The sequence below is a fragment of the Pezoporus wallicus genome, unplaced genomic scaffold (genome assembly GCF_028554395.1).
Source record: "Pezoporus wallicus isolate ANWC-B61680 ecotype Strahan unplaced genomic scaffold, APGP_CSIRO_Pwel_v1 contig_5879, whole genome shotgun sequence".
NCBI lineage: Eukaryota > Metazoa > Chordata > Aves > Psittaciformes > Psittacidae > Pezoporus > Pezoporus wallicus.
The window spans coordinates 74,135-101,280 of record NW_026637549.1 but is presented as its reverse complement, the minus strand read 5'-3'; the positions used below and the strand labels follow the sequence as shown (position 1 = coordinate 101,280).

Genomic DNA, 27,146 nt, shown 5'->3' with positions numbered 1-27,146 from the left:
AGGAAGGATCCAGTGTGATTGTAAAGCTTGGATCCCAGCAAGTAAAGTGCAAGTAGGACAGCTTTCCCTACCTCTTCCACACTGTCTCTGTTGGATCACTTCTTTCAAACAGTGTCCTTTAAAGTAAACTGACAAAAGGGACAAATCCTGCAGAGTAGATGGTAGGGGAATCCTCAGAGCTAGAGAACATTTAACCAAAACTATTTGAAGACCTCTGAGAGGACAGGTTATCATTTAGGTGCTGGTTACGTAATCCCCGGACTGATACACCTAGATGTCAGCAACGCCAACAACACTAGTTGCGTCAAAGGCAGTTAATGATCTAAAAGAAGTATAGTAGCATAGAATGATTAGGGTTGGAAAGGACCTTAAGATCAGCTGGTTCAATTCCCCCTGCTACGGACAGGGACACTTCCCACTAGACTAGGTCACTCAAGGTGCTGTCCAACCTGGCTGTGAACGCTGCCAGGGATGGAGCATTCACAGCTTCCTTGGGCAATCCTTTCCAGTGCCTCACCACTATCACAGTAAAGAATTTATTCTTTTATCTAACCTATATATCCCCTTTTTGTTTGAGAGAGTCCTATCGCTATGGTCCCTGATGAGGAGTCACTCTCCAGCGTCGTTGTAGGCCCCCTTCAGATATTGGAAGGCTGCTGTGAGATCTTTACACAGCCTTCTCTTCTCCAGGCTGATCAGCCTCCATTTTCTTAGCCTGTCAAACATATTGCCAAACACCTTTCAATTAATTCTAAAGAGTTTCAGGAGCATGCCTTCACAGTCACAGCAAAACAATATGAGCCATTCTGAGTGTCCTTATTTTGGACACAGTAGTAGTGTAAGGTAGCCCTGGTCCTCTGTGCAGTCATGGGCATTGTGGAAAGTAATGCACTAGCACTCAGCTTGACTGTTTTTATAGTACTGATATGAAATTAACAGATATGGATCTGGTCTGGAATTATGTAGGTGAGAAGCAGGTTAGGGAGCTGCACTTAGATAGCTGTAGACTTGAAACAATTTAATGAAATGTTGTTTCACAGCTTTCCGTTCCTAGCTCATAATTGGTCTCAGGTGTTGCTATCTGAATGGGTTTAATGCACAAGGGATATCATGTTAGTTATTCTCCAGAGTAAAAGCAAGCTTAAAACCTGATCCTCTTCCCAAGCTCCTATTCCCATTCACATAGTGCAGTCTGACACTTCTCAGTTTATGTTAATGCAACTGTTACTGAGGCCAAGCAGATCACAGGAATGATTTGAATTTAAAAAATGAATGAATATACGCTTCATGCACTAACACCATTACCTACAAGTGTCATTACACAATGACGCGTATAGCATGAGGACAGCCACCATCAGCTGAGTAAGTGAAGTATGAGAACCTCTTAAATTGGCTTTGATACCACACAAAATAAAATGCTAAATTACATATTGATGTTTCAAGGTTGCACTCAATATTTCTGTGTTAGGAGGAGCACATCCAAAGGTTAACTTCATAGTCATGTAAACATAACTCAAGTCCTTCACAAGCAGGAGATGATATCTCATGGATCTAAAACCAGATTCAGAAAGGTTTAAAAAAAAGTCCACATGTGGACTATTTGTTGAGGAGTTCACCTTCTGCCTTTTATGTGTTAATATTTTGTATCAATACCAGTAGCATAATAGAATTATAAAATAAGGATGTTGAGTGCATATTATCACTTGAAGGTTTAATCGAGGGAATGAAAATATTTTCAGGGAATTATAATATTTAGGTTTTCTACTTCTCATGTTTTTATCTAGCTGTTTTACAGTCAGTAACCAGAAAATGAAGAACCTTGTATTTCCTCTCTCCTGCCTCCAATGTTGTGCAGTATATGTTGTTAAAAGTAAAATCACAGGACATTTTCAGACCTAAATAGCTTTGCAAATTTGCAAAAAGGTGGTTCAAGTCAGGCTTTTTGATTATAGCAATTTTGTAATCTGGTCAGATATGGAGAGGCCAGGAGTAGAGGATAGGCTTATCTTACAAAAGTAAGATTTCCACAGCAACGAGCAGGAGAAAAAATCAAAACCACAACCTACTAATTTTTATAGATGAGAATTTCATTATCGTGACTTATTCAGATTAAGGTGATCTTTTACTGAAAGCTGTTCTTCAGTTTTACTTAGTATTTTCTGCATTTGAGAGATCACAATGAGTGACGTTATGATTTCTAATTGACTTTCATTGAAGACAGAAAGGTTATTTCAGATACTGTCAAGACTCTAGTGTTCCCACAGTTCCCTGTATGAGATTTTATGCCTTGCCATATGCCAACCCAGCCCATTTCATTGCCCTTAGACTTAGAGTGAATGCATCCATCTGACAACCAGTTGAATAAATACACTCCCCAATAATACTTTGTAATTTCCTTTTGCTTTTTGTGTTTTTGGTTTTTTTTTTCAAATCTGTCAAATGCAAAGGAAAAGAACTGAGCATCACTTTAACATAATAAAAGTTAGCTGGTTTAGGTTAGGTTTTCAAATGTTGGAACAGAGTGGTGCTGGTAATCATATGGATATATAGAAAAAGTGCATTCAGAACACAAAAATAATTTCTCTACAACCATATCTAATGAATACCCTTACCGATACAGTTTAAAACTTCTTTTCTTTCAGAAAGCCAGAGTTTTTGCAAAATGTATAGTGAAAAATATCTTCTTCTTGAATGGGTTTTTCTTTCAAAACCCAATGCAGTGATTTTCAGATATTATTGAAAAATAAGCCAGTTATACTTTCTTCTTAATGGAGAGATTAATACCTGTTGCCCATCACCTGAAACATAAAAGCATTTACAGTTACTCAGATTTAAATGATTTAGTCCAAGGGGTAATACGTATAATAAAATAGAACAAAAATATAATTCAGTGTTTATTAGAAAGCAAGGAGCAAATTAAAATTAAACTTGAATTTAAGGCTTTAACCCAGCAAAAATAGATTTTAATCATGCATGAGATTGGATAGGAGTTCAGCAAACCCATTCAAGTGTCCTCCTCAGGCTGTGTCACACAGTTTTCATGATTGTGCAAAAAATGGACAGGTGTGGCTAATTTCATCAGAAGAAAATTGCAGTATGTCCATATCATCCTGTGTCTAACAGTCCTCTATGTCTCCATGTAAGATCTGACTAATTAAGACAGTAGCTTTCAATAATCTATGAGTAGAATATATATATTTAGTACATCACTGGCAAAATAGTTTCTTTCAACAGAAAGAATATAATACAAGAAGCGTGTAGGGCTTCTAAAGAATGTTGTTAAGGGTAATAATGTTTCTCACATAAGAATCCTTCTAAATCATGCTGCTGTTTTGCCATACTCATTACTTTGTTTTCTATTTCCAATTTATTTGCCTGACCAGCAGGTGAGTTTAAACAATTGTTTCCTTGACAAGTGTGCGGTTGGATGCACTGCAATCAGCTTCCGTACGCTGACGTTTCCTGCTGACTCCATGTTCAGTGTCTGTGCAGTACAGGTTGATATCTTTGACCTTTGTTGTTTTCAAATAACTTTGGTGCACTCAAGGGTATTTTCTTCAGCAGCAATGCTGTTTAAGGGTAATCCCAGCCCTCCTGGGCACTCCTGCTGTAATTTTCTGCCTCCTCAGTTAGTGCATCTATTTTGAGGTTCATATGAGATCATAAACATGATTTAAGTGGAGGCAAAAAATTACAGTGGAGAAATTTTTCTGAGGATTTGTATTTTTAGTTGTCTGTTCAATTTTCCAGATCACAGAATAACCCTGCCAGTGGTTACAGAAGCACAACAGTTAACTGTGTTAACAAATAAACTGTGTTGTGGGGAAGGAACCAGCTGGAGGTGGTGATGACAAGTGGTAATTTCATGAACTGTATTTGTGAAATTGCACCTCCATCACAAAAAGCTGTCTTCTGGGGCGTTAGCTGATACACTGCCTCCTGGCTTTGTCAGCACAAATATCCAGTGACAAGGGACCTATGTCCAGTTCCTGACACACAGAGGCAAGATGTTCAGAGACATGTCAGTATCAGTAGGCTGGTCAGAACTAGGTATAAAACTGAAAGGCTGAATTAATGTCCATCCCCTTGTCTTGCATGTGTCACACGTCTAGTTACAGTTTAGTGTGAAGGCAAATGTTTATAGAATGTTTCTTCCTTTTTTTTTTTTTTTTTTTGAGGACATATGAATGAAAAGGAACCATCAATTTCAATTTACTCATTTTTTACAGACTGACATGCATAAATCTATTATGATGACCTAAAGCATGATGGGTCATTGCAGTGAGACTTTCAGATTGATTATCTGGTATTGATGTTCCGCTAGTACCGATGAATGGTATGCACTTAATCAAGTATGACTCAATGTCATCTTTTCATTACTGTAGGTGGACTTAATAGGTTTTGACTAGAGATGCCTAGCTCTCTCTTTATTAACAAGGCTTTCATAGCATTTCACTGATACCTGGCAACAGTATTGTGAGTGTAGGTAATGACTAGTATGGCTTGTAGCACCACACTTTTAGGCCGATAACTCTTAAGCCTTTAAAACTTTGTAACAATACTGTTCATGAGCTTCTTTATGGTCAGCTACACAAATTACATTAGCTACCCCTTTGACCAGTTTAAATCCTATATGTCACCGAGAAGCAACTTACACATACTAACTAGAAAATTAAAAATAGGATCCTTTACCTTAGTAAGATGTTGCAAAAGAAGTTGAAATACACTGTGTTGTAATTCCGCTGTCAAACATCTGACTTAGTCGTCATCAATCACAGCTGTTGACAGTGATGTGTGCATGCTTACGAAGTGAAACCACTCATTTCCCCTTGACTTTTTCTGTCAGGAATAGCATCAGGAATAGATTGTGTGAGTGTGGTTGAATTTAATTCTTTATAAAAAAAGAAACTGATGTGGCTAAATAATTGAGAAGTTAAGAAAATATTCAAATTTAGCTATTTTAGAGATAATTATAAATTTGTTTGCATTCAGTATTACACCCTTCCATAAGGGTGGACAAGGGTATTTCCACAAGGAAGAGAAGGGACAGCCTAATAAATTATGCATTGCTATTAAGAAAATAGAATTTAAAAAATCCCTCAGTGTGCAATTATGTCTAGATAGTTCTGTTTTGCTGAATTTGAAAACGGGTAAATTTTAACTTAAAATTCAGCTCTTATTATGCTTCTGTTTTATTTAAGGCAGTAAAAAGGAAGAGAAAAATCAATGGAAAAATAAATGCTTTCTTGAAAGCATTAAAAATATTAATTAGCTTGAAGACATAAACATTAAAATAAAAAGCATGAAACAGAAGGTTTATAGTTCAAACTATTGCCACAGATCCCAGGTATATAGTTTTCCATTCTGAGCTCCGACTCTTTCATGTGCTTACTTGTTTCTACAAAAGAGATGAAACAGCTACCACATTTTAGTCAAGGTAGGAAATCAGATTTCTAGTATTTATAATGAAGAAAAATGTCATACTTTTTATAAATACAGTTTTTAAGCTATTCTGCCATTTAAGGAAATATTTGCTGAGGGTGGAACAGCAAATGGGGTCTTTTACGGGGTGGGGAATGCTTTTCATGCTGTATCAATAAATTGCTTCCTTATTATTCAGAAAAAAATTAAAATATGTGTAATTTAAATAAAACAATGGCTTTGAATCTTGTTCATTTTCTTCACATTCAGATATAATCCAAAGAAGATATATTTGACAATAGATTCGCTTTCTCAGAGTATTATTCAGCCTATAGGGACATTTTTGGTGGGTGGCAAAGCCAATTTGCTTTTGCAATTAATTATACTTCTTTATTTTATGTTAGCAATGAATTTCAGGAATAATCTCTCCTTTATCATGAAATTACTTTAACAGAAACCAGTGTGCTTTTCCAAATGTGTTTTTGACTCGTGTTTTCTTGTCTCATTATACTTCCTTATCCTATTTTTTTTCTATCTATATAACATTTGAATTGTATGTAGCTTGTAGCCCTTCTCAGTTTTATGCACACAGTACACCGTATGTGTGAATTACAGTTGCTGTGTTCAAATATTTTATTTTTTGTATGAGATCCTGCATTTTGAATAATTATAGGATGTGTTGACTTCTTTACTTCTTTCAATTGATAGGTTATTAAAAAATTCCAAACATGTAAGTGAATATTTTCTCTTTGTCTCTTTTACCTCTTCAGAATTTATAGAAAATTTCAGTACCTTTTAAATCCTCGTCAAGTTTATAGTCTTTCTGGAAATGGACCAATGCCAGGGTAAGTCTACAGTTAATATTATTACCAGGAACTCATTTAATAAAATGCTACATAATCAGATGAACAGACTGAGGCAGATATAGCATCTTTTGAATGTATCAACACTAAAGACCTCTGGATGGCTGCAGAAATTTGCAGGTGCTATTTGTTTAGATGCACAAATAAAACTGTATATCACATATTTTACTGATAACCATGCAGTACTGTATAAGAAGTGTGGGATAAATTTCATTCTATTTGTAGCTTTTACTGCTCTATCAGCAACCTGCGTTCACGTGGGGGTTAATTTTACCTTACAAATACCGAGCAGCTTCAGAGACTGACCTGCAGGACTTGCATATGTGCACATATGTGTTTGTGTAGAAGAAATGTATCTGTGTAAATATATATATATGTATAGGATACATATATATATTCTAATGTATGTCAGAAAATGTAATTTCAGATCATAGTGGCTGCACACTCCTTATGAATAATCTGGGGGGGCGAAGTGAGCAGAAAATGACTGAACAGGCTAGATTATGCTGGCAGTGACTTTCTGTGGGGACTGGAGTGTTCATTGACCCAGGTTGTGGTGCCGTCACTTGTCTAATATGCTTCTTCCATGAGTCTTCCATTCATGTAAAGACAGGACAATTGCAGTATATCAAATACTGACTTCTGCCACCTGAAATTGTCACCTTTTTAAGTAGTGGGTGCTTTAGTAGAAGGAAACGCAGACCAGCGCTGAACATCTGCTCTGTGTATCATTTTGTGTATATTGGGTGTTATTTAGTTATGTCACTGATGAGTGAAATTCTACATCAGTGAGAAGAGTTGCAGAAGGATATAAGGAGATACATGTTCACTGACATGAAGTTTACACTGTTGGTTTGGTTTTGGTTTTTTGTTTGTTTCTTTTGTTTGTTTTGGTGGGGTTTTCTTTGGTTTGGTTTGGTTGAGGTATTTTTTGTGGTTTTTTTTTTTTTTCTGTTTGCTTGTTGGTTCTTTAGTTGTTTGTTGGTTTTGGGTTTTTTTTTTGGTTTTTTTTTATCTTAGGAGTTTTTATTTGTTTAGCTTTCTGTTTAACTTGGAGGAGAATAAGATCAAGGTGAGAATATATGTGGTTTGTGCCTTGCAAAGTTATATTTCAGTTGTCACAGAACATTACTGGAAAGAGCATGATCTGACAGTTTCTGCCAGCACTTCTGGTTTAAACGCCAAATATACAGGAAGCTATTCTCTCTTAAAACCATTCTGCATCAGCTGTCCTTCGGGTTAGACTTCAGAGGTGTATAGCATTGATGAAAGTGAAAAGCAGATTGGATCCAATCAGTTTTGAAGTTGTGATTCTCCAAATGTTTTGCACTGCAGTGTGGCTAATGTGCAACCTGCAGAATGGTGCAAAACCTGCTCAAAAAAAATGAAATAATGACATGCATGATTTTTTTCATGTCTGTAATTTTATGCTGTACATGAATGTTAGTGCTGTTTTATTACTCAAATGGTATTTATTGTTTGTGTTTTGTTATACTAGTCTTAACACATGGAAAATTTAAGTAATCTTAGTCCAAAGAGTAAGACAAGAAAAATTGCAGAAACTTATTTCAGAAATTTATAAGAAATTTCAACTGAGACAAAGCTGGTAACCGATGTTGTTTTACATATGGTATAATAGAAATGTCACACTAGAGACTGAGAGGATGAATTTTAAAAGAACTCTAACTATTCTATGATTCTGTTTTTGTTTAAATTCATTATGTATCTTGTGTGTACAGGAAAATGTATTTTAAGGCAGAAGCACAAGAGGGCAGTGTTAAGTTCAAACTGAAACCACGTTTAAACTTTAGTCTTTCGAACCAGGATAGTGTTTTTTAGGAAATATTTTCAATTTCTCTTTCTATTAGGAATCAAAATAGTTTTAGTTGGGAGTCACTTTGAAGAAGTTTCTAATTAATTTTCAAACACACACTGCATTTTGTTAAGCTTGTTGTCATACCACAGAAATGAGTACTCCTAAATTTCCAGTTTATCTCCAGCCATCACTTCTTGTCCCTGCCAGTACTATGTAGTCTGCATATAATTTGTCCCTAAAGCAAGCTATTGAATAAACTCTGCATTTCACTTACCAGTCATGTTTCCCTTTGTGCGAGGGCTGGATTGCCTAAGAAAATGTGCCCATCCATCCATCTGTCCACTCACTCATCCATCTCTGTAATGCCAGTTATACTGGATTGTCAATCAAAATGTTACATTTGTTGAATATTGTCATATGTGTCATTTAGATCAAAATGGAACAGAGTGGGGTATTGTACAGCAGAGAAAAATGAAAAAAGTATTCATCATGGCAGCTGCTGTTATTTAGTGAAAAGGGATAAGCATAATGTATATTTATTTTAGAGCATTTATGATTATTGTAATAGATTTTGAGTATTTTGAGTGTTTTTTTTTTCTTTTAAATACTAATTTCAGACATGTTCACTCAACCTATAGAATGTTTATAGTATTAGGGTACAATTTGCTTGTTTTGGTAGAGCCAGCTTGTCTCCTTTGACCCACAAGTATTTTATTTATGATGGTAAGTTTCTGATAAGCTGCTGTCATCAACCAAGAAAATATTAATGAGCTTTTCTAACTTGGATTCCAAATATCTGGGACTAACATGAATTAGTATTTCCAGTTCATTTCTTTTGAAAATCTAAATATCTCCCTTATAGATAACAGGGAGAAAGACCAGAGAACTCGGAGACCAGTAAAAGCCTAAATCTTAGGGGGGACTGTAAAGCCACTGTATTTTTTTTACAAAAACTCAACAGCTCAATCACTTGGTTTTTCATTTTTCCTTTTCAGTGGGATAACCATGTTCTTTCACAGAAGGGGAATAAAGGGCTTCTTAAACGACCTTAGCTGAAACAGGGTTCAAATAATCTTTGTTCAGAGGAAGAAGGGCCATTTTTGATTTTTTTTTTAAATATGGAAATAATAAATTTTCCTTTTCAATCTTAAAAAACCCAAGCAAACAACAAAAAAAACATGACACCCCCCCCCAAAAAAAAAAAAAACCACCAACAACAAAAAACTCAAACCAAACCAGCTAAACAAACAAAACCATACAGAACTCCAAACTTTCTTAATATCAGGGGATTGGGGTTAGTTTTATAAAAATACTAGTGTGTAGCAGAATAATAGAAAATATTTTTTAACAAGTTGGCAATAAATTCATTTTTGCTATCTGAACGTCCAACTGGATGTGTCACTGACTTTTATAATAGATGGGATGGCACTTGTAGAACTGCAGGGGCACCAACAAAGACATTTCTTGTAGCTTTTTAGAATCCCCAAGGTAAGGTTTTTGGAGGTCTTTATGTCAAGCCTCAGATATATAATCTCTAGGAAAATATGTACACAATGCAAATAAATTGCTTGGCAGCCGACTGTCTGATTCCTTTCCAACAACTGAAACTGACCTGCTCTGAAGCCTCAAAATCAAGGAGCTCTCAGCCAAAGGACAACAGTACGCTTTAAACAGTGGTATAATAATTAATGGTTTAGGCGTCCTTTATCTGTAGAGAGATGTGAGTGAGCTGGAGAAACTCTGTATGCTCTGCAGCTGAACAGGCATAAAAGGTACTCCACACTTCCAGGCTGCCAGAGTTAACAAAGTGACTTGAAAATTGCCAGTCTGATACATTGTGTAATTTGTGCCTAGCACCTGTGTTTTTTGCCTTGAAAAGAGTTTTCCCTGTTTGGTTGTTACATCTCTATGGGAGTCTTCTACTTCTGACAACAACTGTTATTGTGGATTTAATGATTTTGAAGAATCTGAAATTCAGTTATTGTTCACCTCACAGAGAGGTAAATAATAGCTGGATGAATAGCAGTCAAGCCACAGACCCACATGACTCTGTGGAGAGGTCACCGTTTCACAGAGGCTTTGTCCTTCTGAAAAGGCTCCTGTTCCCTTAAGTCTGTTATTTAAAGTGTCTAATTTAGGTTATTTTTATGCTGTATAATAGAAATTATATCTACAAAAGTTGTATTTCATGGTAACTCCCTTAAGCATTTAATTTGGAGAGCATGTGCTTTTTAAATTCTATTCACAAGTTTACCTCAACAGGCCTTTTTAAATCTTAAATTCTGCCCACTTAAGATGCCCAAGACAGCCGGACTGCATCCCTACAACTTACTCTGTAATTTAGTCGGGAATCCACGGCACCTGGGCCTTTCTAATTTCACAAAGCAATAGGCCTATTTTGAAAATTACACTGTTTTTCCTAATTATTGGAATTGATTGCTAAAGCTTTTTTTTTTTTTTTTTTTTGCTTTTGGATGTTTGGAATATCCAGAGTATTCTGGGAAGACATATACATCAGAAATATTTAGAAGCTAATAACTGCATAGTTATTTTCTTCTGAACAAAACCTTGAGGCTAGTCTGTATTTCTTTGGACAGATTACATTTTTTGCCAAAAAATGGCAAAGCAAGTTGGTTGTACTCTAATGATTAAGATAACCGTTGTGCACTATGAAGCAGTAGTGCTCAGTTTTCACATGTGGGACTTAAACTTTGGGTTTAGAGATACATTTTAAACATCTGTTAAACAATACTTTTACTTGTATGACATCTATGGTGTTTGCTGCATGCATAGCCCAATCTTGTAAATACCACCTATTTCCACTCTTTTCTTTCTCTAGACTTCCAAAGTGGTAAGCCTGATTGGTTCAGTTCTCTCTTAACCATTGTAATTGTTCAGCCTTTGTCAGAAAGCTGTTTTAAAAGCCTCTGCCTTGTCCTTTGGCCTTAATAGTTTGCTCTTCTCTCATTCTTGAACGGGTTCTCTTTTCTTGGTCACCCAAAAATAAGCTATTGACTATTACAGTCACTTGTCAACATACGATATCCAGCATCTACTCCACCCACTACCCAGCATATATTGATTCACTTTTCCCACAAATGCTTCTGTGTTTCTCCTTCTGACTGTCATATATCTCTCCGAAATCTGCAAGACTGCTATCCGTCTTCTGGATATTATACACTAATACCCACAAGATAAAGCAAATGTCATCGTTGCAGGGATCATAGGTTTGACACTATCATTATTATTTGATATCTGTATAAAATGATTTGGGGCCATCTGCTGACTGTAATGCTATACTGTAAAAATAAATTGGTGTACATCTTAAGCAGTAGTTAAGGAAAATGTAAGTTTTGTTTGGACAGGGCTTTGAGTAACCTGATATAGTGAAGAATGGCCCTCTCTGTAGCAGGGGGATTGGACTAGGTGATCTTTAAAAGTACCTTCTAATCTAAACCATTCTATAATTCTATGCTATTAATGGTATTTGGGCGTGTGAAGTATATCATATGGATCAATATCTTCAGTTTTGGCTACCTGACAGTAAAATGTCCACTATATTCATGGAGTCCCTCAATATCCCAGGTGATCACATGCTAAGGAACTGGGATGTTGTTTTTCTTAATACGCCATCATGGTTTTCAGCAGGCCTGTGATTTTAAATTAGCAGCCATCTTTATTTTTAGACAGTATGAACTGAAAACAATATTTTCAGTTGCAGTGTATTCATCTACCACTTAACATTTGTACGTTAAAATACCATTCCAGGAAATTAATATATTGCCCCATTCAATGACAAACTAAATTTATTGAAACTCTTTGAGTGATTTATTGGAATTACTGTCTCATGAACTGTGTCATTACAATATGCAGACAACTGGAACTGAGGGTTGTAATGAGGTTAAAGTGTGTATGTTGCCCGGTTACATAACCAGCTCAATTTGGCAGTCTAGAAAAAACTGTGTTTAATTTTCATTTGTATTCTCAAGTAATAATGATTCGCTTTGTTTAGTAAAATGACAGTAATATGGTTATTACAATAAAGGAGAAAATATTGCAACAATACAACTGCTTTGTATTTCAACTTAGTGCTTTCCTGTTGACACACAGTTTAAAGAAGAACCAGTGGTGAGTTGAACATATAAATTAGTGAAATTGTTAGATTAAACCCAACTTTGTGAATTCTTAAGTGGACAAAGTTTCTAAGTCATAGGGTTCACCTAGAAGTGTGAGGTAGCTATGATATAGGTCCTTCGTCAGCATAAATCTGTTGATGACAAATCACCTTTGAGCTGGTGATATTTAGGGTAAATATTTATCTTTCATTCACTTCCATTCACACACAACATAATTTCCATTCTAGTATCTAAATGTTGTACTAGTTCATGTATAATTAGCAAACTGGTAAGTTACAGTTGCCATTGAAGAAAATTTTAATATTAGTGTGGTTTATGCTACACTTTATGAACAGTAAATATTGAATTTAATGATTTTACATATTTATTGATTCAGTATTTTTATTTCATTACCTTTAAGGCCAGACTGTTTTATTACTATGAAGACAGAAGTTTTGAACCAGAAGTCATAACAAATAACTTTTAATACAGTTTTTTTGTACATCATAATATAGAGCTTCTGAAGTCCTCTAACTTGAAGCTGATTACAGTTGTAATTGGCAAAGTTCATGTACTGTGTATACTAATATTGGCTTAGAAGCTATGAGACAAAAGTATTCACAATTTTATCTGATCATTTATTTCTTAAATTACTCTCCTTTTCCAAAAACTGAATCCAAATTACTTAGATGTAACTGTAAAACCAGCTCAGTAAAAACATTATTCTAAGTCACAAAAGCTGAAGTAACTCTAAGCCATTTAAAATAAAATTTCTTTCATATACACAGATACTAATTTCTATTCCCCTTTCTTGCACTTTGGTCTTTACTGCAGAAGAGAAGTTTACTAAGTTAAACAGTATTTTTATATCCACTGATCATTTGTAATTTACCTTACATTTAGCTGATACCTGTGCTGAGATACCGGTATCAGTGATTATTCTTTGCTTGGGCTCTTGAGTTTTAATTTTTGCTTCCACTGTGAGTGAAGGTGATTGGCTGAATGATTTCACATGGTGCTGCTGTTACTCCCCCTTGTGTGGCTGAGCACCTGGAATCTCTGCATAGTACAGTGCACAGGTGCCATCTTTCAAGTGGAATTTACTAATTTATCAGCAGGAACTCAATAGTTGCCTATGTGTGTGAGATCATTGTGTCTGGCAAAATAAAATAAAAACAGGCTAGTATCAGACACCTTCAGTGGTTTAAATTTATTTGTTTTTCTTCCAGCAGATAGGAAACTGGATTAGGGAAGACTAAAACAGGTCAACTTACAAGTGAGCTATCAAGATGAAGATATCTGTTGATAGCTTTACCAGTTTAGTCATAGGAGTGAGCCCATTTAGTATATTAATTATTGATCATGGACTAAGAACTATGTGTATGTTTATGAAATTTGTAGAATGTGAAAAGTTGGGTGATAAAGAAAAGGGAAGCTGCAATTTAATGTATAAGAATTTGATCAACAGACAAGAGTTAGATGATCTGGTCAATTTTGATGATAGAAATACCATCAAATATAATAATCTCTTGTAAGCCACCTTTAGGGATTGGTTGTATTGACCTTTCTCAATTGAAAGAAAAATGGTTATTTTTCTAAAATCATCTTGGCAATTCACCCAGAAAAACTATCCTCCTGTTTTAAGGACTTAGTATACAACCATGGATGTTTTGATCTTTCTGTGGATTTCTTGTTTCCTTTTTGCCAGTGATTGAATAATAGATATAACTTGCGTTACATTCTGTACCAGCATAACGTTCTTATGTGCAGTTCCAACTCTGCTATCATATGTTAAGTGATGTAAGAAAGCTTTTTACTATAGTGTCTATAAATAGCAAATCTGTAGAAAAGAATATCTACCTGTTCTTACATCCGCAAGTGAAAAAGGAGTTTTTTGGGGGGGCAGTATTTTTCTTCATTGAAAAAAGAATAAAAATAATGTATTGTATTAAATTATTCTGTGTGAATGATAATACAAATTAATTTGATATGAAGAAAATACTATTTTTTTTAAGTTTCCAATTTACCTGTTTCACGTATCCTGTTTAATTTCTGTCATGGTTATTGACATAATTTCTGTAAGGTTACTGACATAATGGTCCTTTATACTTGTTGCACTTGTCATATTGTGCTATGTTAAGAGTAATAATCTGAATTGTTAAAACTTAGATTTTATTTTTTTTTTTTAAGTAGAGGTAAAACTTCTGAGGAAGAGACCCATTGTAATTACTGATCTTTATTTTTATGTTACTCGATATTTATTATACCTACCTAGGATTCTTGTACAATTTTATAAGTCAGTTCAACTTATAATAGCATTAAATTTTCTATTCTGGTCCTTTACCTTAGTCTGACAGTGCACAAAGCCTTTATGATGACTTCCATTTTTTTATTTCTACTTCACACCACTTTTAGTAAGTTCTCCAACAATTTTGTTTTTTTTTTTTTAAACCATATAAAAATTTTCTGTGGATAAGAGGTAAGAAGTGCTATTAAAACACTAATTGACTGACACTATCTTGATAGGCAATACATACTCTTAAGAAATTTCTTCAAAATTGTAGCACTTACTGAGTTTGACTGAAACATTATCAGCAGAAAGCTTTGTTCCTTTCCCAACTCTTAATGTAGACTGCACATTCTAATTCAATGAATGAGATTTATTTACATATGTAATTATATAACTATATTTAAATTTATAAATTAATTTGATTTTATAAATATTTATATTTGTTACACTATATTTATATGCGCTATATTTATATATGCAAATATAAAATGCAAGGTATATGATGCTTTATGTATTTTATGTATTGTACAGTTATATAATGTATCACTTTTACATTTAAATTTATAAAAATAAAAAGTCATGTGAACTTAATGCTGTACTGTGAAATTGTTTGGAAAATTCACTGTGTATGGTTAGAAATTGTTCCAGGGGAAATATGAATGAAGCTTACTGGGAATTTTTTTGACAATATGGTTTTGTCATTCTTCAATCCCCCACTTTCTTGGGAAGTTACACTTTTTTGATGAAGATTAAATACACATTCAAAACAAAAAGGATGTTTGATAACCATGTGTTGAGAATGCTTGTTTATAAAAGGGAAGATGAAGATTTGGGTCCATGTTCTGCCTGTCTGGATTAATGCTAGCATCAACCCTGTACTTTTAATTTCTTTTCCTTTTTTTTTTTTTATTTTTTTTTTCCCCTGGACCTTCTTTTTTGACATCTGTTACATGTGGTAGAAATGCTTATATATATTTATAGAAGTTAGTACCCTGCCATCACCTCTGGGCTATAGTTTGATTTTAAATTAATCTGAAATACCCTCAGTACTGGAAGAAATATAATCAAAACTGCTAACTTTCTACAGACCCAGCACAAAGTGGGAATGCTGGTGATTGGAGGCATTTGTTTCTTTGCCAGGTCTCGTAAAGTGGGAGAGATACCTGTGGGCCAGGGCATACCTCAATGTCCACTCTTACAGTAGTAGAAGGTGACTTCCGGCAGAGTGTCTTTCAACATGTATGCTTATTGCATGTATTCCCCAAGTGTACCCAGTGAGACTTGGCATGTGAAGTTTTGGATCGAAAGAGATCCTATAGTACTTGTCCTGTGGATGTATGAAGTAGAACCTAAGAGGTGAGAAGGGCAAAGCAGAGTTTAATACAGATCAAGTAAGCATCCTTCAGACATCATATGTGACACTTGAAATTGTCTGAGAGCTCAGCAGAGAAAATTAGAGGGAGTGGGACAACAATGTGATGGGCTTAATTCTGTGTAGCTTTCTAACGTTGAAATGCTGGTCTAAAACTGGTAGAACAAGAAGCTGTCCTGTCATCTTCTACATGTTAAATAACTTTTTTTGACCATTGTATTTTTAATTTCATTCTCTCATACTCTTTCTTTTGCTCTGTATTTTGTCATGTGTTCTTGATTTTATCAAAACGCCTAAAAGAATTTTTAAAGCTTTCTAGGGACAAGAGCACCACTCCATGTGCGGCATTAAAATTTCATATGGAAAATAGCTTGAATTAAACACTTGCAAGTTAATTTGTATATTTAAGAATTTGCATGCAATGTACTAATTATGCATTTATTGGGAGATTGCAAACTGGCAATGAGATCTGGTCACTAGGATATAGAATATGCACTAAGATGTTTGTGATAGCAATGAATAGCATATATGTGATTGTAGGTGCTTACAGATGCACATATCTAGTAATTCAGCAAAATTACTGGAAGATTTTTGTCTAGTCACAATATATGTGTAAGGACAAATTTCAGTATGTGTCAAGAGCTATCCTTAGAAGACTCTTTTAATTTTAAAATATTGCAACTTAGAATTGTTTCAATACATACTCACTTTCCAGCATTGTGGAACATTGGTATTGAATGAAGTGAGTAATCAGGTGATGATACTGTCCAGCACTTGGTGGGATACAGAAGCAGAATATCACCAAAGATGTTTCACTTTTGAAATACGGTTTGTAGGATGGTGGAATGGGTGTATTCAATGTGATGCTTACTCATTTTGTATTAAACCTTGGTGCAAAGTTGTTTCTATCAGCCACAAAATGCTCAGTTTATGTACCACTGTACTATCAGAAATACAGTTTTCATTATGCTTTTATAGGCAGCATCTCACAAGGAATTGTGTTTTATACGCTTAGCCATGTTAGAATTTTTTGTCTTGAGACTCTCCATACCCATTTACAACTAGGTAAATAGATATTGTTTTCTGTTAATAGTTTCAAAAAGTATTTGAACTAAGATAAAGATTGTATTAACCATCAGATCCAAGCTACTTCTAGTCTTAATATATGATAATAATGCTTGAATTAATAATTTCATATTAGATTTTTCAGATAACATGGTGTTGGATTGTATTTATGTGAACAGAGGTGGTTATTTCAAATGTTCACTTGTTCACATTCACATAAATGAATATTCTTAAGCCATAAAATATTTGCATAATAGATATCTTCATTTACTGTTTTTAGGTTAAATTTTTTCCGAGATGTTCCTGAGTTCAGAGTACTAGCATGTGGTGGAGATGGGACAGTAGGATGGATTTTGGATTGCATAGGTAATCAAAAGCATTTTCATAGTTTTGCTTGACTAATGCTTTCCATTTTGCTGCTCTTCACTGTATACCAAAATATGGATACAGCCGCCTAAACCAAGATCTTTTTCATTTAAATTTTTGAAATTTATTAGTTTAGGACATGATTATTTTTAAGGATTTTCAAATTGCAAAAGATGCTCAAAATCTCTAGACAGATCCAGTGTTTGTAGTCTATGGATTTCCAGAAAACATGAAATTCTAATCCGTCTGTTTTAATTTCAGTTCATAGTCTATTCCCCAACTGAATCAAATCTTATTTCTTTCAATTTGTTTGTTTTAAGACCATTTACCTTAGCTCATTTGCTTTTTCTGTTACCAAATTTTTGTTTATGCTTCATTATCCCAGAATGGAGATAATGGGCTAACAGCTGTTTCAGTTTCAGAGGTTTTTAAGTCAGTTGGCTGTGAAGTCCTCTGTATAAATTATTAGGAAGACCCAGAAGTCAAGATATCACAGACTTAAACTGCTCAAAGCTTCTTAGAGAGAATATCTTCCACACCACATGGTTGTTTATTTGGTTTTAGAGGGGCCGAAAAGAAAAAAAAACGGGAACATGTAACAATGGAAATTAGGAAGGGGATGAAGAGAGGTCAAAGGACTCAACTGAAAGTTTAGATGAAGAACATTTAAAAGCATGTGCTTTGTGGGAGGTAGGGACCAGAAAATCTTTCAAAGTTCAGTGAAAAGTAAAAATAATGTCATAAAGGAATGGATAAAAGCAAAGGCATATTTCTAATCTTGATTAAAAGAAAAAAAAACAACCTTTTTGAAAATGCAAGCTATGATTGTAACTCTCAAATAGCTTTCAAAGTTGTAAATCAACATACATAACTATCAGGTGTATTACCTAAATTTGGAAGGGGTGAAGTTTTGCAGCTGTTAATTCTGTCATAATTTGTTTCATTAGGTCTAAAATGTCATGCAGTTACTTTCTCTGTCAGTGGTATTATTTGGAAAAAAGACTGTGTTATGTTTCACTAAAATATTACCTTCTGAAGCAATTTTTCTGGTACAGAACTAAGAAATTATTTGGGGATCTACGATCACTTTGTTTCATAGGTGCAGGAAATAAGATTTTCAAAACTGCCTTTCAGCGAACAAAAGCCCTTTGGCATATAAAGTTGAAGAAATCGCCTGTTTCGAGAAATGCACACTTTCTAGTTTGGTCTTTTCTTCCCTGATATCCTGGTACACAAAGAATCATAGCTAAGAACAAAGCAGGAAGAAAGGAAAGGAAAATGGAGAGGTAAAGAGAAAGGGAAAGGGAGAGGAAAAGGGAAAGGGAGAGGAAAAAGGAAAGGGAAAAAAAAAGAAAGGGAAGGGAGTGGGAAAAGAAAACACAAAAACACACACGAAAGACCAAACACCAATCCAAACATTTTTTCTTTATGGTCTTTTTTTTTTTTCCTAAACTTTTTAAAAATTATTCTATTAAATACTAAATTCTCTTTGCAGTGTGCTGGTATTGTGAATGTTATATCTTCCTAAAGTATTGATGAGGGAAACTGATAAATAGCAAGATTTCTCTGCCACATCCATTGGGTATATAAGCTCCTTCTGTGAATTGCTGATAATTTTGCATAATTCTGTGAACAAATTTTCTGATTGTTTAACTATTCAAGTATAACTTATAAACTAGACATGCTAATCATTCCAATTAAATGAGATTTGACAAATTCTACATTTGAAATATTATACCTCCCCCATTTCCAGCTTTCAGAAAGGCTGTATTTCTTGACAAGGGTTTTCCCGTTGGATTTTGAACAGAGATCATTTGGCTTGAAATGGTAAAAACATACCAGTAAAGAGTCAAAAAACACTGTAAATTCATACATCTCGAAGCATTACTTATTAAATACAAAATACTGACTTGAAGACTTATCAAATAGATCAGTGCTCATTTCGAATAGCAAGTTTGTTTCCTGATGGGAAAATCCCTGGTGTTGGTGCTCATGTGTTAGCAAGTGAATTCAAGAGCAATTCAAGTGAATACACATTTAAACACAAATTTGGTCATCCAGATGAAAAAGTAGAAGATTCATCTTATTGTTTATGCCCTTAACTATTACACACTTGCATTTGTAGTTGAAAATGGCAGACCTGAACACAACAGAGAGCACATTTTCAGTCTTGGAAAGATGTTGGTATTGCTGTTTATGAATGTTTATCACATCTGTTGGTTACAAAAGTCCTCATGATAACAACTGAGTAAATTAGGATTAAGAATTGAATATTGATTGGATAAGGGGCTGCATAATGGAGTGGCTTGGTGAAATGCTTGTTACTGAGCAGGCAGAGTAATCTCATATACAAAACGTGTCACTGAAACAGAACCTAACACATTGTATCGGTACCAAACAGTTATGTTTTTTCCTTCTTTATTCACAGAGAAAGCGAACTTGATTAAGCATCCTCCAGTTGCTATCCTGCCTCTTGGGACTGGCAATGATTTAGCAAGGTGTCTGAGATGGGGAGGAGGTAAAAAATGAAAATACAATGCATTATTTAATTAAAAGGGAAAAAAGAAAACTTTTGCATCAAAATCTGCTCTCAACATTTGGATTTCTTTTTTATGATGTATATAAAGAACAATTACCACCTATCCTCTTCTTGGAATTAACTCTCTGTAAATGTTATGTGAACGGATTTACAGCTATTAAAGGTTGTAATCACTCTTTATACCTTGTTTGTAGCTTCTGCTAACACCCAAAAGGCTCCAAAGTGCAGTGAGGGTAGTATATGCTATTTGGTTGGCTTTTTAGCATCTGTATTGCAGTTATTTCTTTATCAATACCTTATAAAGGGAGTATTCTTAAATGGATTTTAGTTGGGACTGTTCTGAAAGGGTTACTGAAAATAGCTAATAATGGGCTTGGAGTGGCTTCATCTTTTTTAATATTCATAAATATTAAATGAAAAATGTGTCTCATCCTCAGACTCGTTCTTTTGATCCACTCCCCTTCTTTTCTCCTACAGAGGATTCCAAGCAATAAGTGCTGTGGTGCAGGAAATGAAAGGCAAAGAATGCTGAAAGGAGAATATATGTAAAGTCAAAACTTTAATACCCCATTTGCATCTATTCCTGGATGTATGGAGCCTCAGCTCCTCCAGGATTTGCATTACAGGATAACTTGAAGAAGACACAAAGAAGAAAGAGAAGAAAGTCTTAGGCAAGACTCAGTCTCTAGTGAAAGCATGTTAGCTTATGGGCTCACAGATAGTTCTATTTAGGTCTTGGTTGTTTCATTTGAGATGTGTATTTGGAACTTGGCACTTTATTTGCAGCTTCTCAGCCTTTGTAGATATCTCTTCCTTCTTCTGTTCTACCATAGCAAGTTTCATTTCCAAATGTCTGCCTAGTTACCAGGTAATCTTTAGTAAACTCTCAGTAGTTTTCATGCTATAGAACTTCTTTGTTAATCATAACATTCTGACAAATCATTTGATGACCTCCTTTATTTTCTCTGTCATGACTGGTGATTGGTTATTTACATAGTCTTAGGGAAAAACAGCAACAACAACAAAACACCCCAAGAAATAAAACCTTTCCAAAACACAATCATTTCAGCCTTGCTTCACTTTCTCAACTGTTCATAGAGCAGAGTAATAGAATAATTCTGGTTGGAAAAGGTCACAGGAAATTACTAGTCCAATCTCCTGTTCTAAGCAGGGTCAGCTATGAGAGCATTTAGTTACATTAGCAAGAACATGTCCTTCCATTCACTTCTATTTGTTTACGTTCTGGTTTGAGTGCTTCCATCTGGACTAAAGTAGAAAAAGTATGAAAATATTCTGGCTTTTATCATTCTTTGACCAGTTACTTTGTGGTAGAAAATGAAACTTCCATAGATGGGGTAGGAGACAGGGTTTCTAGAAACTAAACTGCTGGTGAGTGATCTCAAAGATGCAGACAAATGGACTTCTGCATCCTGGTGTTATGCAGTGGTTGGCAGTAACTAACAAAAACATACTATACAGCTGTCAATAAATACATCAGCAATGTGTTTTGAGCAGAGAGGCTACGAATGGCTTTGCTTTCTCAAACTATTAATGACCCAGGAAGTACATATTTTTTGAATATGAAAATTTATTTCTGGTTTGAAGAAGAAATGAATCCACAAATCTTATTTATCCAGGTATTTACTCTGAATAGTTTTCAGAGTTTATAATGTCACTTAGTAAAATCCTCACACCTTTTATACATGTGCACATGCGTACTGTATGCTGTGTATACTCAGGAGTGTGTAAACAAGTTTTCCACTGAATTTAATATAGAGTGTGGTGAACTGCTACTACTAGTGAATTACCTGAAGACATGTGAGTGCTTGTAGCCAAGTAAGAATAGATCTCTGCAGAGCAGAAGGAGGCTCATAGTTGTTGAAAGACTGAAAAATGTTAGTTGTGCTGATAAGTCATCAGTTACAGATTTGAAATTCTGGATTTCTTATGCTATACCACATGGAAGCAATCAATAAAAAATAGTAGACAGCTTTTTTTAGTCACTTGTCAGGCTTTAATCAGACAAACCTACTGTATGTCTTTATTCCATAAATTTTTAAATCAAAGGTATTTAAATATTAAGACTAATTTCATAGCAAGAACATTTTCCAAAGTAAAACCTTAGCTTTTTGGATATAATAATTTGGAAAATTCAAGGGATCGGCAAGTTTTGAAAATCAAATTATTTTCTTCAGTATAAATTTGATGTCCAGTGAAATCTGTAGTTTTTTTTACAGTTACAGAATAGTTTGGGTTGGAAGGGAATTTTAAAGGTCATCTAGTACAACCCCCTCTGCAACAAGCAGGGACATCTTCAACTAGATCAGGTTGCTAAGAGCCCCATCCAACGAGTCATCTAGAACGAAAATGTAACAAAACTCTAGTACGCTTGATTAAATAACCATTTTCGTGTTTTGCTAGGTTATGAAGGTGAGAATTTGATGAAGATCTTAAAAGACATTGAGAACAGCTCAGAGATTTTGCTGGACAGGTGGAAATTCGAAGTAATACCCAATGATAAAGATGAGAAAGGAGACCCAGTGCCTTACAACATCATCAATAACTACTTTTCTATTGGCGTGGTAAGACTTATGCTTCTCCTTAAGTGATTTTCTTTTTCTGTTTTGAATAAATATTTGCATTTCATGTCTTCAAGTGAAGGATTGTTGGCTACATATCATTTATAATGTTGTTTTGCTAGTGAAATGAATACATAGATGACTGACAGCAATTTACATAAATTTACTTCCACACATTCAAACCAGAGTTATTTTTCAGGACCTTCTACCTTCCCATCTATGAGGAAGATATTTGTGTTGTTCCTAATGGTTTATGAGCAACCATAGCACTAAATCTATATTGTCATTATGAAGGTCCTATGAAAATATAAAGGCAAACTAATCACTTAATAAGAACTCTAAGTAACCTTTTCCATTAGCATTCACATAATCAGAACTGTGATATTCACATAAAAGAACAGTGATATTCTTTATTTCTTCAGGGCAGTTTTAAATAATACAGTAATAACACAAAAAACAGTACCACAAGTATCTGCTCAGTTCTGTCTTACGGTGATATTCACAGAATGAATTATGAGGAAAAGGGGTTTAAGAAGCATTTTGTGCTGCCCACACTGTAAATGAGGGAAATGAGGCATGTCTGACTCTTCAGCCTTTATTTTGGGTATGCTTTCCAATACAAGCAGAAGGGGGCGCTGCAATGAGGTCCAAATCTCACAAATTGAATATTCATGAGTAAGATTTTTAAGTCGGACACAAATGGCGTCTAATTAATGAATTAGACTTGGGAACATGTCTTCCAATAGCTAGAGCTAGCTGTTCTGAGATCAACTCGTTCTACGTATCTTACATAAATCTGTGTAATATTTCTTAATCAAAATCCACCTTTACAGTATATATATTTCTGCAATCCAGTATTTCAGTTGCTACAGAAAAGCATTTTAATGGGAAATAACATAGAACACTGTAAAACCAAGCAAATTAGGGGTGTGTACTTAGTTTATTTGATCACTGTGCTTCAGCATTAGCAAGGATTTAAGTGGTTGATGAATTCTTTACATATTAATTGCAAATCTGTGATTTTTATATAGTGCTTATCAGCAACATGCAGAGACAGTGTCCTTAAAAACATTCCTTGGCTTCCTGTAGTGTATAGTCCTAAATGCTGAAAAAAACAGTCAGGTCTGCCCAAGGTTAAAATATTTAAGTAATAAGAAATTGTTTGGGGTTTTTTTGCTTGTATGGTTTGGATTTTAGCCTCTGTTGTTCAAAGGAAGTGCAGAGAATGACTAGATGTAACAGAAATAACATAAAATTAGTATATGAAAGTATGTAAATGCAAAGTATATGCACCAAAACTGCAAAATGAAATTCATAAATAGGAGAAAAAGGAGAAAATCTTTGGTTGCAGGAAATAAATACCATGATAACAGAAAATCCCCAGCACAGGGGGACATATTCAGTGACTGACAAAAAGGGAATAGTGGTGCTAAAGCCCACATATGATGAAAGAAAATAAGTGTGTTATACTAAGGAATCAAGCAAAACTTAAGAGGGAGGAGGGATAAGATTTTGCACCTATATATTAATACAGTGCAATTTAAATGGTTTCTAAAATGTAGAGTACCATCACATACAAAGACGTAGTACAGAAACAGGAAATTGAATGCCAAGTAGATACTGGGACATCTGTGAATGCGCTAGGCTTCAAAGAATCCTTTAGCATTTTTCATGGGAAGAAAACAGAATTGCATTCAAGAAAAAAAAAAAAGTTGAATTTAAATTATACAGTGGCAAGATGATAATACTATTAAGGACAGTGTAAATTACTTGTAGAATGCTGCAAGAAAATTATCAGGCTCTACTCTATACACTAGGCTTCATGGACAACCAGAAGACTCAGTTTTCAGATAAAAACTTTAAATTCATGAATTCGATAAGACTAAACAATATGATTCTCTACATAATAGAAATGTGAGCACCAGGAAATTATACCAGAAATGGACGGTACAATATGTTGCATTGAGAAAAGCTTCTAAAATTGTAAAATTGCATTTTTAAATGAGTAATATCTGCCAAGTTTGTCACATGTGGAAATGTGTAAAATGACTGCTTCTCAGTTTCTTTGGTGTGAATAAGATAAAGCAAATGGAGAAAATAAAAAACTGGATTTCAAACTTGGTAAACTTGTGTGATTCATGTATTAAGTAACATGCGTAGCAATTCTTGAAAAGCCAGGCAAAATGTTTATGTAAATAGACGAAGTGCTCAAACCTGGCTACAACTAAAGTAAAGCTGTTTTCATAAAAGCAGATATTTTTCCATACTTGGTACCTAATACAAGCTTTGGGAAGTACTGAACTGGGAAAGCAACAATCTACCATCAAGTTGCACATCAGTCCATACCTGCTTATACCTAAGAACATAACTGGAGTTAAGCCTATAACAAAAAAATCCTAGTGCTGCCTACAGTGTTATATTAAGAAAAATCTGTATCACAGATGATGTTATTCATAGAACCGTAGAAAATCACTGAGTCACATCCATTCCTCTCAATAAGCTAGCATCAATGACACTTGCCTAATTCCTGACAGATGTTTATCCAGTTTATCTCTAGAAATTTCCAGTAATGTGCCTGTGGTGAACTACTGTATTACTTTGTTTTCCTTACTCTGAAATTTCTTTGTTATGTCTAACCTGAATAGTTTTGGTGTAGTCTGGACTCAGGTCATTTTGTCCTATACAGAGCTGAGAAGGAAAACATTCACTTTCTCTGTTAAACTACTTATTACCTACTAGAAGGTCTACCAGATAATCCCTTAGTCTTGTGTTCTGTAGCTTTTCTATCTCAAATTTCTTCAGCCTTTCCTCACAGAATATGTTTTATAGACATCTGATCATACGTTTCGCTTTTATCTGTGTTCAGATAAAATGTGAGAATTCAACCCAGTTGCTCCCTTTGGTCCATGTGTTTCTGGAACCATAGTGCTCCCAATTAAACACAGTGCTGCATTTGGTGTTCTGTCAGCACTGAGTGGAAAAAAGAATTCAGGTCTTCCAAAGAATACCTTTATGAAGAAAAATTAGCCTTCTTAATATTAGCATGAGTTTCTTTATTCACATTTGACTTGTGATTCATTGTTAATTTCAGATACTATTCTGTAGAACCACTACTTAATATCTCATTTGGACTTTCCATAGGTGATTCTTCCCGCCTACATACAGAAACTTGCACTTAATTGAATTACACTCTCTTTTAATTTTTACGTTTTTTTGAGGCACTGTGAAAACTAATGGTAACCTGGACTGTATTGCTCATTGCCTCATTGATTCATGCCAAATAATAAGCACAGTCTCTAATCCGATATGAGGAGAACCTGCTGTATGAATTTTGTACCAGTATGGGAGAAACTGTATTTGACAACAATCTCAGCGTACGCTTAGAAAGGCCAGGGGAGTAAAACTCAATAAAATTGTGCTTGACATGAGGCTCTTAACTGCTTTAGGACCATAGTTCAGGTTGGAAGGTATTGGAGGAAGTCGTTAGTCCCATCTCTTCTTCTAAGCAAGTCATAAAGCTGTGAGAGCAGATCACGTTATTCAGATGGCATGACCCCTCCGGGCAGCCTGTTCTGATACTTGACTGTCCTTATGATGAAGATGTTTTTTCTCATATCCAGTCCAAATCTTTCACATTTCAACTTATGTTCTTTGTCTCCTATCCTCCCATTATGTGGTACTGTGAAGAGCCTGGCTTTATCATCTTGATAGCCTTCTCCTTGGTGCTAGCTGGCTGCTAACAGGTTTTTTGTTTGTTTGTTTAAGCTGTTTTCCACTAATCAAGACCATAATATCCCACCTTGGATACAAGAATGGTGGGGTAGAGAGTGTTCAAAACCTCACTGAAGTTGAATATGACATCCTCTGCTCTATTCTTATTTGCAAATCTAGTTAACACAGGCAGCAATCAGAAAGCAATTTACTCATTGAAAGAGAAACGATACCCTAAGTTGAAAAGGTATGTTTGACACTAGCTTATGTGTATGAAAACTTTGATTAGCATGTTGAAGTCAAAAGCATTTTTTCAATATCAGTCTCAGATGTCTGATATGTACATAGGTATATGTACTATACTGTGTATAAGTACAGGAGAAAAAAGTAAGAAACAAAGTGAGATGTACATGGAGTGTTCAACCTGATGAAAGCACAAAGCATGGAAGCACCATGAAAAGCGTAAGCCAAGCTGTGTGTCAGTTTCAAAGCAGGAGCTAGAAGACATCTAAGAGCAATGTAGAATAAGATGAAGATTTTTCAAGTGCTTACATCCATCATTCTGTCAGGATGGCAAGATACCAGGAGAGAAGTTCCATCTGCTTCCCAATAATACTGGAGTCACTGAAACAAGCTAAGTATCCAAGAAAAATGTGTGTTAAAGTAGTCAAGTCATATTTCCTTTAAAAAAAACAGAAAAAAAAACAAAAAACGACCAAAACCAACCTCCTCCTCAACAAACCGTAACAGAACAATATACTCCCTCAAGTATATAGTAGGGCCATCTGAAAATGGGAGCTTGTCTTGCAAATTCAGATTTGATGAGTTGGACAAACATAACTGATAATATTAGAGGACAGGTAAGCAGATGTGATAGAGTCAGGAAACATCAGGCTAACTGTCAGAGGCAAGTTCAGCTACTGACATATTTTTGAGAAATAAAACTTCTATTCCCCATAACTTACACAACCTACATTTTTGCACTAGGTTGATACTACCACAGTTATGG

General features: G+C 34.9%; 1 protein-coding gene across 2 annotated transcripts in view; it reads left to right on the top strand.

Moving 5' to 3' along the window:
• DGKB (diacylglycerol kinase beta) overlaps window positions 1-27,146 on the top strand; it is a 206,011-nt gene that overhangs the window by 123,285 nt on the left and 55,580 nt on the right. For both annotated transcript variants that reach the window (XM_057406184.1, XM_057406185.1), the window contains exons 18-21: window positions 6,192-6,266; window positions 17,223-17,308; window positions 19,737-19,826; window positions 22,269-22,429. In XM_057406184.1, the coding sequence (XP_057262167.1) occupies window positions 6,192-6,266; window positions 17,223-17,308; window positions 19,737-19,826; window positions 22,269-22,429 (412 nt within the window). The remainder of the gene's footprint in view (window positions 1-6,191; window positions 6,267-17,222; window positions 17,309-19,736; window positions 19,827-22,268; window positions 22,430-27,146) is intronic.